Source organism: Saccostrea echinata, unplaced genomic scaffold, assembly GCF_033153115.1.
Source record: "Saccostrea echinata isolate AGI-Se365-2 ecotype Australia unplaced genomic scaffold, CSIRO_AGI_Sech_v1 ptg000001l, whole genome shotgun sequence".
NCBI classification, from domain to species: domain Eukaryota; kingdom Metazoa; phylum Mollusca; class Bivalvia; order Ostreida; family Ostreidae; genus Saccostrea; species Saccostrea echinata.
The window spans coordinates 50272639-50286464 of NW_026889750.1; the positions used below are offsets into that span (position 1 = coordinate 50272639).

Genomic DNA, 13826 nt, shown 5'->3' on the forward strand with positions numbered 1-13826 from the left:
GGGATGGAAGTTATGGTGATCGTGCCCCATTCACATTATTGCTAAAAACATTTATAATAGACTTTTATTTTCTCGGGCTAGCAGAGTTTTGGCAGGGCTGACAACTTTCACTTGCAGTCAGCCCTGCATGTCTAGCTAATTCTACCACGAGTTTCAAACACTGTTATTATGTAAAAAATTGGTATACATGTCAACAAAGTTATACCGATGGTAAATTAAGCACATATGTAAAACTCAAACAAAATTGGGGTTATGAGAATTATTTATCAGTAGTTAAAAATTTTCATCACTATGTAAATTTAGAATTTCTTGTCACAGATTGCAAATTGAAGTGCATGGGAAGATTTACCAACATCCCTCGAGAAGATCGATTACGCAATAGATGTAATTCTAACAGTGTAGATGATGAAACTCTTTTTTTGATAACATGTAAAAAAAAATATGATCATCAAAGAAGAGAAATTTTTCAGTCAATCAAAAGTAAATTTCCAAATTTCTCGGCGTTAGATGATGAACAAAAACTTTTTTGGTTACTCAATACTGAAGACAAAGAAACTCTTAATTTTGTGGGCAAATTCATAAATGATAACATGTTGTAGTAGCCGTACACTTTTATATATAGTATTCCCTTTATACCTTTAACTGAAATAGCACAATATTATTCTTGAAATGAGCAATGTCATTTACAAATTGTTATACTACCCATTGGCATATCTTTTCCTTATTATTGTAATAATTTCATACTTGTCTGTTACGGGCTCTAAATTAGAAAATAAATGTTCTGTTCTGTTCTGTAGCGGGTATTATGAAATTCACAATTTTGTTTCTTCACCCATGGATACCATGTTCCAAAATTGGTTGAAATTGTTTCAGCGGCTCCATAGAAGAGGCTGCAAATGTTTAAATGTTAGATGACGGACTACACACAATGACGGACAAAAACAGTTTATGGCCTAAATATAATCTTTTGTATGTTCATAGTAAGAGTGACTATATTTAAAGATGGCATACATTTTTTGACAAGTCCCCATGGACATGAAGAACATCCATTGACAAATGCTAGATCAGCATTCGCTCAATATATATATACTGCCTTTAATACACGTCAAAAAAATTTACAAAATTTTTCTTGACAAGCAAAAAAAAAAAAAAAAAAAAAAAAAAAATCAAAAACAAAAAAAAAATCAAAAAAAAAATCACAGAAAATCTATTTCCCAAACATAAAAACACACGTGGTGGTGATGGTGGGATCCACGTTTTCTACGGGGGGGGGGGGGTGTTTCCAAAGTCATTTTTATTAGCTTCAGTATATACTTTTAATAACTCTGAAAATTCCAGGGGGTCCTGAACCCCCCCCCCCCATCTCCCTCTAGATCCGCGCATGACATCATATAAAAGCTATTAAATTTCTGCCTGAGTAGAATACGGACCCAATTACCATGGGTTCTAATTTAATAATACACGCCCCTTATGCCATTTATTTTAATGATTAAAACATTAAATAATACAAGCGTATTTAAAGAGTAAGTCACATAACACCATTGGATAATTCATGAAAACAGGACAAAAAATAAGTGTAATTTGAATTTTGCAGCATAACCCGTCATCGTTTTTTATAAATTGTTGATACAAGTGGTTCAAGATGGCGGCAAAGTTTGATTGTATTTTGATGCATGGACCACCTTTTTCAGTAATTCTTGATTTTATATGTTATATAACAAACTTAATAGCAACTTCATTTCTGTCATGAAATATCTAAGATAATGTGTTAAAATTGATGCAATGCAAAGCTTCAAAATGTATTTATAATAACGGAGAGACTACATAACATACATCATCTCGCTAGAGCGCGGTTATCCCTCTCTAGGTTAGAAACAATTCCCCTGTAGAGAGATCATCTCGCTAGAGCGCGATTATCCCTCTCTAGGTTAGGAACAATTCCCCTGTAGAGAGATCATCTCGCTAGAGCGTGATAATCCCTCTCTAGCGGAAGAATAAACATTACCATAAACAGGTGTTTTGTTGTTTTGTTTACAAAATAATCAAATATTGCATATAAATGAGTTGCTGAATTTTAATGAATGAAATCAAAATACTATTTTATTGATTTGTTGCAATTACTGACAGTATTTTGTTTTTCACATAACAAAGCAATTACTGACTGTATTTTTGGGCAACCTTTCTTCCCTCTGGGGTTAACATAATCAATTGCAGTTGCCCTCAACCCCCAGCCAATATATGTATATTATTTACATCTCTGGTAAAGGTTTAAACTATATTTAAAGAAGCAAATATTTCGTGACAATTTTCTGTTGTTTTACCATGAACTAACTGTAAGATTTGTTAATAAACATGATAAACTTGGTATATTCATAACTGGAAATAATGAGTACAGTCAGTGTAGTTTGCTTGATAGGATAATCATTATGATTTATTTATTCAGGGGAGTGACGTGTACTACCAGAGATTTCTCAGCAAGGACCATGTTAGGATTATTCCTAAGCATATATTTTCATTACACCAGGAATATGGACTTAGAGATATTGTTCTAAATGTACATAAGTGTTTGAAGCAGGTAACCTTTACAAATGATAAACATGAACTTTTAGTTTAATATATTTTCAGGATGCTGTCATTTTATTCTACAATTTCTTCCTAAATTTAAATAATTTTAAAAATTCTGTTAGAACCAGAAAGTGGTTGTAGATGATGAAAATGGTAGTTTTGCAAAAAGATCTGCATACCTCAGGATGATTCAGAAAAAGGTAAAATGAATTAAATATACATGTATTGTATTGCACCTGTTCACTTGTTAATCAAAGTAAACCAATTTAAAGTAGCAATTTGAATTAACCTACAAAATGCACTTTGTTACTTCAATGAAAGCTGGAGTTTAAGATTCATTAAGACATGTAGTAGATGGGTACTTTTCAGCTTCCAGAGAAGACTGTGGCTCTTATTAGTCTTTTACCAAAATATGGGGAGGCCCAAGTGTTGTGGAACCAGGAAGTATGTCTTAATGAGGAGAATACAGTGACAGTCAGCTACCCAGAGATTTCTTCCTGGTTTGATCCAACAACCGGCCAAGTGGTTTACAGCTCAAGCAAGTACTTTATATGTCTGTTAATACATGCATGTTACAAGCACATACAAATGTAATAGACAAGAAGGCAAATGTTAGATGCCAATTCTTTAAGGTTGATTTTACTAATCATACGTCATTAGCATATTTTACTTCTACGCATAATTAACTCATTTTAACCCAATTACTGTTTAGATGATGAACCTGACGAAGAGGAGGGATATAAAGTATTTAATAAAAAATCACATCTGGAAACCTTTTCTGCATTCAAGGTATCAAGAAATTTATTAAGCAATCTTCAATTCTTTTTCAATTTAAATGGGTCAAAAAACTCTACAAGGAACCTATTTACCAAGCCTCTGAAGAGTAATGATAAAAGTTTATTAGACTTACAGAAATTTGCTCAAGAAATTATCTCCCTTATTTCAGTTTGATATCCCAGGTCTGCTGATACAGATTGAAGCAATATATCACACATCTGATGGCTCACTGAATCTTAAGAAAGGGATGAAACAGATATGTATCCACTGGAATGAACAAAATCCTGTAGGAAGAATTATCTTCATTCAGTATGGTATGAAAATCATTAAATACTAGGAAATCACTAATTTTTGTGGGAGGTTATTTTTTGTTGGTTTCGTAGTATGAAAGGACCAATAAATTCATGTTCTCCACAAAATGTTTAAACTTCATAACCCCCTAAAACATGTTTGACTACGAACCACGAAATGAAATCCATCCAGAATCCTTTATTTTTTCCTTGAACTACAAAAATTTGACCCCAAGAAAATAAGTGATTTTATAGTTGGTAAATAAAAGATCTTGAAGTGATAATTGCAATTACCATGTTACTTTATTATTCAATTATGAAAGACATATGCACATACACATATACATTTTTGGGGAAATGTGTAACAGATTTATATGTGCAAAAAATGTGACTGTCTGTAGTGCAAATTTCCAAGTTTTAAGCTTTAATTTTAGGTAACAAAGAATCTATAGAGGAAATTCTACATTTGCTGACAAGGTTAGCAAAGCAGGTTAGAAATAAAAAAATTTTTCAATATTTTGTAGCTATTTAATCTTTAAGGTGTTTCTTTTCGCACTTCGTAAAATTCTGAGCTATCGTCCACTCTATTCTATCATTGAAACAAACAACATGTATATGACAGTGGGTAACTAGGTATTATGCAGGGGATTTGACAAACCATCGTTCAATCAAATTGCAGTAGGCAGAGCTAATAACTGCACTCATGATACCCTCATCTTCATTGCTCCTTACCAAGAAAAACTCTGTTCCTCACCAATTATAGACAAGACACTAAATGCTCCTACCAAGAAAAAAAAGGTACATTTAGTCATCGATGTAAATCCGTAATCTCAGAATGACCTATATAAAAGTATATCACATGGCTTCAAGAATGACATACCAGAATATTTGCCCTAAGGTGACAGGAAAGCCCTGGAGTGTTATGTCACCCAATGCCGAAGGCAGAGGGAGACATAACACACCAGGCCCTGAGGACTTTCCTGTCACTGAGGGGCAAATAATGTACGTGTACATAAATTGGCATATTCAAAATTTAGTGCAATCACTGGGTATGGAGTTGTTGGCATAATCATGAATTAGCTACACATACCGGTAGCTGTGCCATGTATTGTATTTATAAATGATTTCTTAGTGGTATTCATGAATTAGCACATTATTTGTCCACGCCAAAGCCGCTAAAATATGAAGCTTGCTTTTTTAAGTACACATACAGTATTCTGGTATGTCACCCGAGAACTTAATAGTAACCAGAATATCATAATCTAAAAAGTTTGACCAGTTACGACATGTAGAGAAGATATTACCATATAAGTTACGACATGTAGAGAAGATATTACCATATAAGTTACGACATGTAGAGAAGATATTACCATATAAGAGGAATTTTAGTGAGACACAAATTTAGCGATTTATCCCAAAAAATTGGTGAACATTTTTAGCGAGAAGTAATTTAAGTGTTTTTATAATGTCAAGATATCTCTAACAACCAATATGGAATACAGTAAAACACGCTAATAGTGAAGATGCTTATGATAAATTGACACTTACAGAGAAGAGATTTTTATTACCTAGCTGTGACTTTAATTTATAGTGTATATAGGATATAACGAAATACGTTTATAACGAAGCAAAAATGTCCGCCCCGGCACTTTGTTATAAGCGTGTTTTACTGTAAATTAATTGTTAGCGATATTCAATTTTAGTGATCTTAGAACCTTTGCTAATATTGCCAAAATTCAATCCTAACTAAAAATTCTGCTTATACGGTATATTATAGCTTGATTTTCCAAGTTACTAGTCATGTAGAGAAGATATATTATAGCTTGATTTTCCCAGTTATTACATTGTAGAGAAGCTATTATATTGTAGCTGGATTTTCCTATTTATCTGTTCCACATTGTTGATCCGCCTGCTGCAGGGATCTTCTCTGAGCCTCCTAATCCAGGGATTCTGGCTTTCTTACAAAAGAGACACCATTTATTTCTACACAGTACTGTAAGTAGGCTTACTACTGGTAGAAATGTAATATACAACACTTACAACTGTTGTGTAAAAAAAAATTAGAGAATATGATTTTAGTCAAATTTAAGTTTCTCAAAGTTTTTTGGACTTTCTGAAAGTAAGTTGGGGAGGGTGGTTTAAATCCAGTGTAAGTAAACATACAATGTTGATCTGATAGATGTGATGTGAAGTTTGCAAAAAAAGTTATATTAAATAAGAATTTTATCTATGTTTCTTTCAAATGAAAACTGTTAAATTGAAAATTAACTGGACATAAATTGTAAAGCCCAGAGTAGGAAATAACATTTACATATAAATTGTTTTAGCCTCAAGATCACTTTTCAGGCATGTACATATTTCTAGGGAAAAAATGGAATAGACTTTATTTTTGTTTTTTCTAGAAAACTGTGTATATATACAGCAACCAAGATCACATGACCATGGCTAGAGCTGCCGGCTTGAACTGTGTCAAGGTCAGTGTTTTCACCTGTGCCTTAGATTCACTTATTAAAGTGAACATGAATTCAGCTAAGCACAATTATTTCAGTTCAGCATTGCACACAGAAAGGCAACTATTTCTGATATAAAGCATTTGCAAAGACAACTACAAGTATTTCCGATTAGCATTGTATATGTAAAGACAATTACACATTTCAGTAGATGATGTCTATGAAAAAAAATAATAAAATGACACAAGACTCAAGCATTTTTATCAACATTTTGAGCCTTGCTGCACTTTCTTTGCAGATAACTCAGATTCTACAGAATCCAGCTCTGGTGAGTATAAAACCTACATAGTAGATATCCATTTAATATCCTCCACAATGGAATTATATGGGATACAGAATCCAGCTCTGGTGAGTATAAAGCCTACATAGTAGATATCCATTTAATATCCTCCACAATGGAATTATATGGGATACAGAATCCAGCTCTGGTGAGTATAAAACCTACATAGTTGATATCCATTTAATATCCTCCACAATAGAATTATATGGGATACAGAATCCAGCTCTGGTGAGTATAAAACCTACATAGTAGATATCCATTTAATATCCTCCACAATGGAATTATATGAGATACAGAATCCAGCTCTGGTGAGTATAAAACCTACATATTAGATATCCATTTAATATCCTTCACAATGGAATTATATGGGATACAGAATCCAGCTCTGGTGAGTATAAAGCCTACATAGTTGATATCCATTTAATATCCTCCACAATGGAATTATATGAGATACAGAATCCAGCTCTGGTGAGTATAAAGCCTACATATTAGATATCCATTTAATATCCTCCACAATGGTATTATATGGGATACAGAATCCAGATCTGGTGAGTATAAAACCTACATAGTAGATATCCATTAATATCCTCCACAATGGAATTATATGGGATACAGAATCCAGCTCTGGTGAGTATAAAACCTACATAGTAGATATCCATTTATAAAACCTACATAGTAGACATTCATTTATAAAACCTACATAGTAGATATCCATTTAATATCCTCCACAATGGAATTATATGAGATACAGAATCCAGCTCTGGTGAGTATAAAACCTACATATTAGATATCCATTTATTATCCTCCACAATAGAATTATATGAGATACAGAATCCAGCTCTGGTGAGTATAAAACCTACATAGTAGATATCCATTTAATATCCTTCACAATGGAATTATATGGGATACAGAATCCAGCTCTGGTGAGTATAAAACCTACATAGTAGATATCCATTTAATATCCTCCACAATGGAATTATATGAGATACAGAATCCAGCTCTGGTGAGTATAAAACCTACATATTAGATATCCATTTAATATCCTCTACAATGGAATTATATGGGATAAACTGGAAGCACCATGTTAGTAGGTCCGTAGATGCGAGATTATAAGCTCAGTTTATTAATTTATATAGCACTTTCTGGTTCTTATCCAACCAAACTGGCTTATAACCACTTGGATGTATATATAATACATATTAAATTACTACTGTGCTACATTGTTTACAACATACACAGGATACTGTATTCTACATTTAATACACCTGTGTGATCAGTAAAGTTTAGGTTTAATTATTTCATACTTTAGCCGACTTGGATAATATTGTGCATAGATCTATGGATACTTAAATTAAAGTATTTTGTAAACAATGCATCTGATTCACATTTAAGGATTGACTTACTGGTTTTAAGGTTAGCATCAGGATATGGTCCAGGCTTGTATAAAAACCAAACTTTACAGCATCTACTAATGCTTGATCTGATGCAAGGATCAAATGCTGTGTCTGACCTAAATTTTATGGTTGAATGATTCTGGTTAAGTTCAGCATTCAGGCCCGTAGAAACTGAAAGTGCGACGGGAGGGAGGGGGCTTGGCCTGGCCCCCCACTTTTTTTTGCTTGTCAGATAATTTTGTTAAGTTGCCCCCCCCCCCCCCTTTGGTCAATTTAGGTTGTTTTTTTTGTTTGTCAGATTTTTTTTCGGAAGTTGTCCCCCCAACTTTTGAAACCATTACTAGAGGCCTGGCATTTAGACATGCTTCTATCTTATAATAAGAAATATGCAAACCAGACAAGTATTCATTGTACAAAAATAAATGTTCCGTCTGATGCAAGATTCAGGGGCTGTATCTGACATGGTTACATTATACAATGGAGTGACACTGCTTAAGATCAATGTCTGAGAATATGTTAGCGTAGTACATGTAATACTGTTGAATCATTAGATTTCATGGTGGCTCAATTTTCCTGGATTTTGTGGGTACCTCTCATACATGAATTAACATTCTCCATGAATTAATGAATTAGGGTTGCAAAGTCATATTTCCTATTGCAATTCCACGAACCTTTTAAATTTACGCAATTGACGAAAATTGGCCCTCATAAATTTTAATGATTCCACAGCATACAAACCAAACCTACACAGGCTACACTGCATTGTGAATGTTTTTATTTTTTTGTTTGATGTTGAATCTGTCCTACATGGTGACTGAGGAGAAAGGCAGGAGTTACATTAACTTACTTTTTTTTTTATCAAAATTCCTCTGCAAGGAAAGAATTATTTAATAAATTTAGAGTAATTCTCAATAATCAAAAGCAGTTTGGCAATCAGGATGAAAATTTATAGAAAAATACTATTGAGAAAAACTGATTTTATGAGCAATGTAATACATGATGTGTAGTTAACTTTATTTTAGGTCATTGGTAGTCATGTGATTACTCGGTCCACTGTCCCAGAATACCTGAAAACAATGGAGATTTTACCTACAGACCAGAAAACACTCGAAAGACCTAATCTCCCATGTGTTACAGAGGAGGAGAATTTCCTGAACGGCAACATGAAGTGTGTTCTCCCATACGGGAGACAGGAGTTTATTTTTGCAAAAGATTTCAAAATTGTTTTGAGGTAAAATATTTAAAGTTACTCTCTTCAAAAGTTGCATCAGTGTCAGATTGAAACAGAGAAGTTTATCAAGATATTTTTGTACATGACTCCTTTCTATTTAAAGTTATCAAGATCTGTACCAGAGCTGTGTATCAGTACTTAAACAACCAGAGAACATCTACACACAAGACGAGGAGAAAGAACGAGAATGTAATACTTCATTGAACACATCCTTAAATGAATCCTCCAGAAAACTGCCCTCATGGATGATGGGAAAAGAAACACCGCCAGTGAAAAAGTCCACACATTCCAAAACGATTCTACAGCGGACTGAGAGTTCCAGCTCCACAGAGGGGCAAGGAAGGTAAAGGGGGGATGTAGGTGTACTGTAATGATGAATATAGAGTCCAGATAATTATTGAGACAATTTTATTATATAGATACGGGTAATAGTCTATGATATAAATCTACTAAAATTCTAGAGAATCATAATAAATGTTCAATATCATTGTGTTTTATTGAACATTGACTTTGCATTATGTATACAAGTATGCCCCAAAAAATTCTGAATGCAAGGTCAATATCAAACATGCCATTTTAAACCAAAAAATGTCACCTGGTCACCCGCTCAATGGTAAGATTTATGATAGGCAGTTGCAGTGAGATAAGAGGGACAAGGAAAGTAAAGGGGGGTCTAGGTGTAATGTGTAAGGATGGAAGCTGGAGGAATATAGAGTCCAGATAATTACTGAGACAATTTTGCCCCAAAACATTCTGAATGGGAGCATTCAATATTGAACAAGCCGTTATAAACAAAAAAATGTCACCTGGTCACTTGCTCGATGGTAAGATTTATGATGGGCAGTAGCAGTGAGATAAAATTTTTTGTTACCACAGAAAATTGAAATAATTAAGGCATGTTTAGTTTTGTGTGATTTATTGGTGTGTAATCACACAGACTTATTATGTAGGAATATTTCATGAAGTGCGCAAGCACTTCATGAAAAATATGCCTACCTGCAAGTCTGTGTTATTTACACACCAATAATTCACACTAAACTTAAAAACATTCCTTATATTTACATTTTACATGTTTAAAAGCACCAAAAATATACTCAATGTTTGAATGTCTTGCTGCCTTATATTGTTAAATTTTTTTAACATCTCTGTAGCTCATAGTGACATCACTTTAGCGCAGATTTCTTTGTGTGTATTTCCACAGTGTGAATATACACGAAAGTGACATTAAAATCAATTTCATAGTTGGTTAAGTAGAAAAATACAGCAAATCTAAAATATTTAATAATGTATTGCCTGTAAGCCACAATAAAAGTCTAAATAAGCAAATCATAACGCTTGGTTGGGTCATTGGAATGATGTGATATTGTACACTTCCAGAACAGACATTGATATTGACACCTTTAATGTGGATACTAATATTAAATAATTCTCATTAATTTAAAGTTACACATATTTCATTTAAATAATTAATATAAATCAATAGGAAAGTGTTTTACTATATAACAAAGGACTTACTGAACGTACATTGGAAATTGGTGAATATTGGTACTGGTTGGCTGTAAAAATGCACTTGCAAGCTTGTGCCAATATTCACCAAAATAAGTTAAATAACCCTATAATGTTCAATGAATTTATGTATGAATATATACAGAAAGATTACATAGATTGACAAAGAGTCAGTATGCACCGTGATAAAACTTCAGAGATAAAAAGTCAGGGGGAAAATATATCTCATGTTTTGTATTTTTTCTGAAAATTTGTTTCCAGACAAACAATATATGTAATGACAGAAGAGGAGCTGTTAGAAATTGCTAAAGATGTTTTGAAGCAGGTATATATTGACACTGAACTAGTCTAATGACACAGTATATTTAAGAAGTTATTCCATTATGACAAAGATATGAAGATAATGTGATGTATTGATATTTATCCTCTGTAAACACATCAAACCAAGGAACCATTACCATCAAAATGTGATTTTAGCAAGAGTTACGTCCTGTTAGCCGTCATATTGGAGTTCAACATGGCCTGATTCCTTCATTAACCAACAGATTTAAAGCTGGGACGTGTAGATAACACTGTTTTATGAATATACATTTGTCAAAGTGTCAAATATTGTAAAGATTTTTTATCCTATATTTCTGTCATATATGTATAAACTGGTTGTTCAAAGAGGAAAATCACCAGTTTGATGTCCAAGATGGCGACCATTGGGAATAATCAGAGGGAAAATATGTGATACAAATACTATCATTCTATAGGATTGTTTATTACAATTTACAGGCAGGCAGAACAGATGTGCTGAGAGAATCTGATGAGAGTTTAGTAAATGTTTTATCCAAGAAGACTAAAATTAATCAAAAGGCAGAAACAAACATGTCATCAAATAGTCGTAACTCCAGAGGGAAATCAAGAAAAGTGGCTGTAACCGATACTGTGGAGGAGTTAGATGGTGATATGGGGGGAGCAGGCAGACAGACGGCCAGCAGAAAGAGCTCTGTACTGAACGATCTGATGGCAGAGACGGGGATCAGGAAAGCCAGCCCTCGGAAGACCAGAAAACGGTAAACAGAAAAAAAAATCTTTATCTTGAATGTTACTATGCTACGAATTTTATTGATCATTTATCATTGATATGTCCTTTCCTTACTTGTAGATTTCAGCTGAAGAATGAAGAAATGGAATCCAGGAATCAAGATGTTATAGTTTTACCTGATACCACTAATGACAGAATTGCTCCGCGAAAAGTTTTGAATTTTACAGACGAGGAGTTACCTCAGTCTAAATCAGTAGTTCTAAAAATTGGTGAATCATCTGGATTTGAATCCATACATTTTCGTAAAACTGACAAGGACTTAACAGAAACAAAGTCTTACATGAAGAGTGGTTCTAAAGGCGTTTTCCCCGATTCTCAGGAACCAGGTCCATCCCATGTGTTTACAAGGACTCACTTGAAATCAAATCAGCATCAGGTTAAACACTCTAACACAGTACATACAGAGACTGTAAAATCACGAAGAAAACGCGGGACTGAATTTGATGATAGAGATTCACCTAAACTTAAAAAAACTGAGCTCACTAATAAACCAGATTTATCTATTTTGGATGAAATCTTTTTCTGAATAAAAAGTTAATTTGAAGTGATTGTCATTGTACTTTTGAATTCAGTTACAATTTTCTTTTCAAGAAAACATTGATATTCACATTAGAATGAATTTGAAAAGAGAGTTTGCTTTTTTTCCTGGGTCAAATCATTCTATACAAATATAGTTATACTTTGTTATCTCCAACACCAATATATGGAATACCAGGGATATGTCAAAGTGAGTTGGCAGTACCAATTACTGTTTAGCTCACCTCAACAAAGTTGGGGGGAGCTTATGTAATATGGTTATACCCTCGGTGTCGGCATCGGCGTCCCAGGTTAAAGTTTTTTGAGCAGATTTCTTATCAAGTAATTCTATGCCCTATATTAATCAGAGATCATGATGGATGCTTTTACTTATTGTTTCATTGTATCAGTCAAAGTTTCATATGCTTCAATTTCAGCTAGAAAATTTTCAGCTTCTCTGGAACTGCTGAACCGATTTCAACCAATTTTGGCATAATGCATCTATTGGTGAAGGAGAACAAAGATTGTGAATTTCATGGTCCCTGCCCCCAGGGGTCCTGGTGCTAGGATGGGGCTATGTAGATCATATGCATTATTTCTTTGAAAATCTTCTCTGCTCCTGTGTGTTGAACAAACTAACTAAGTACATAAGTTATGGTGAGCAAGGGTGCCTATTCTAAAATTGTGAATGTGTGACCCCAGGGTGAGGGGCTCTGTGGGAGGGGGGCTCTATTGATTTTATAGTGAAAGTGCATTATTTCTTTGAAAATCTTCTCTGCTCCTGTTTATTAAACAAACCAAGTATGTAGTTGATGAGTAAGGGTGCCTCTTCCAAAATTGTGACATTCATGGTCTCTGGGACAGGGGTTCTGGCGTTAGGGTGGGGCTCTATTGATTATAATTGTGAAATTTATGGCTCAGGGTGAGGGGTTCTGCAGGAGGGGGGTCTACTGAACTAAGAATATGTTATGATGAGCAAGGGTACCTTTTCTAAAATTGTGAAATTTATGGCTCAGGGTGAGGGGTTCTGCAGGAGGGGGGTCTACTGAATATATAGTGAAAGAGCATTATTTCTGTGAAAATCTTCTCCTCTGCTCCTGTCTATTAAACAAACAAACCAGTATATAATTATGATGAGTATATAAGAGTGCCTCTTCCAATACTGTGAATTTCATGGCCCCTAAGCCAGGGGTCCTGGTGTTTGGGGTGCTCTATTGATTATAAAGTGAAAATGCATTAATTCTTTGAAAATCTTCTCTGCTCTGGGTATTTTGTAAACATTAAGTATATGTTTATGATCAGCAGGGATGCCTCTTCCAAAATTGTGAATTTCATGGCCCCTGGGTTAGGGGTCTTGGTGTTAAAGGGGGAGGGGCTCCTTTGATTATGTAGTGAAGATTCATTAATTCTTTGTAAATCTTCTTCTCTGCTTCTAGGTATTATGTAAACAAACTAAGTATATGGTTATGATCAGCAAGGGTGCTTTTTCCAAAATTGTGAATTTCAGGACCCCTGGGTCAGGGGTCCTGGTGTTTGGGGAGGGGGGGCTATATTGATGATATAGTGAAAATGTCAATTCTTTGAAAATCTTCTTCTCTGCTCCTGGGTATTATGTAAAACAAATTTAATGCATGGTTATGAAAGCAAGGATGCCTCTTCCAAAATTG

General features: G+C 34.1%; 1 protein-coding gene across 1 annotated transcript; it reads left to right on the top strand.

Annotated features, from left to right (window-relative positions):
- The first annotated feature begins 1642 nt into the window (after positions 1–1642).
- On the top strand, positions 1643–12187 carry LOC133180589 (uncharacterized). The gene is made up of 15 exons (XM_061315069.1): positions 1643–1690; positions 2444–2575; positions 2688–2765; positions 2935–3103; positions 3278–3354; positions 3512–3656; positions 4067–4122; positions 5502–5627; positions 6035–6106; positions 6381–6410; positions 8839–9047; positions 9151–9390; positions 10815–10878; positions 11331–11611; positions 11704–12187. Exons 1-15 carry the CDS (start codon positions 1643–1645, stop codon positions 12167–12169), a joined length of 2193 nt encoding a protein of 730 aa, XP_061171053.1. The 3' UTR covers positions 12170–12187.
- Positions 12188–13826: the final 1639 nt, after the last annotated feature.

Coding starts and splice junctions, on each gene's coding strand:
- LOC133180589 (XM_061315069.1), top strand. CDS start 1,643: ATGGCGGCAAAGTTTGATTGTATTTTGATGCATGGACCACCTTTTTCA. Junction 3,657..4,066: donor AATTATCTTCATTCAGTATG/GTATGAAAATCA, acceptor CTTTAATTTTAG/GTAACAAAGAATCTATAGAG. Junction 9,391..10,814: donor TCCACAGAGGGGCAAGGAAG/GTAAAGGGGGGA, acceptor ATTTGTTTCCAG/ACAAACAATATATGTAATGA.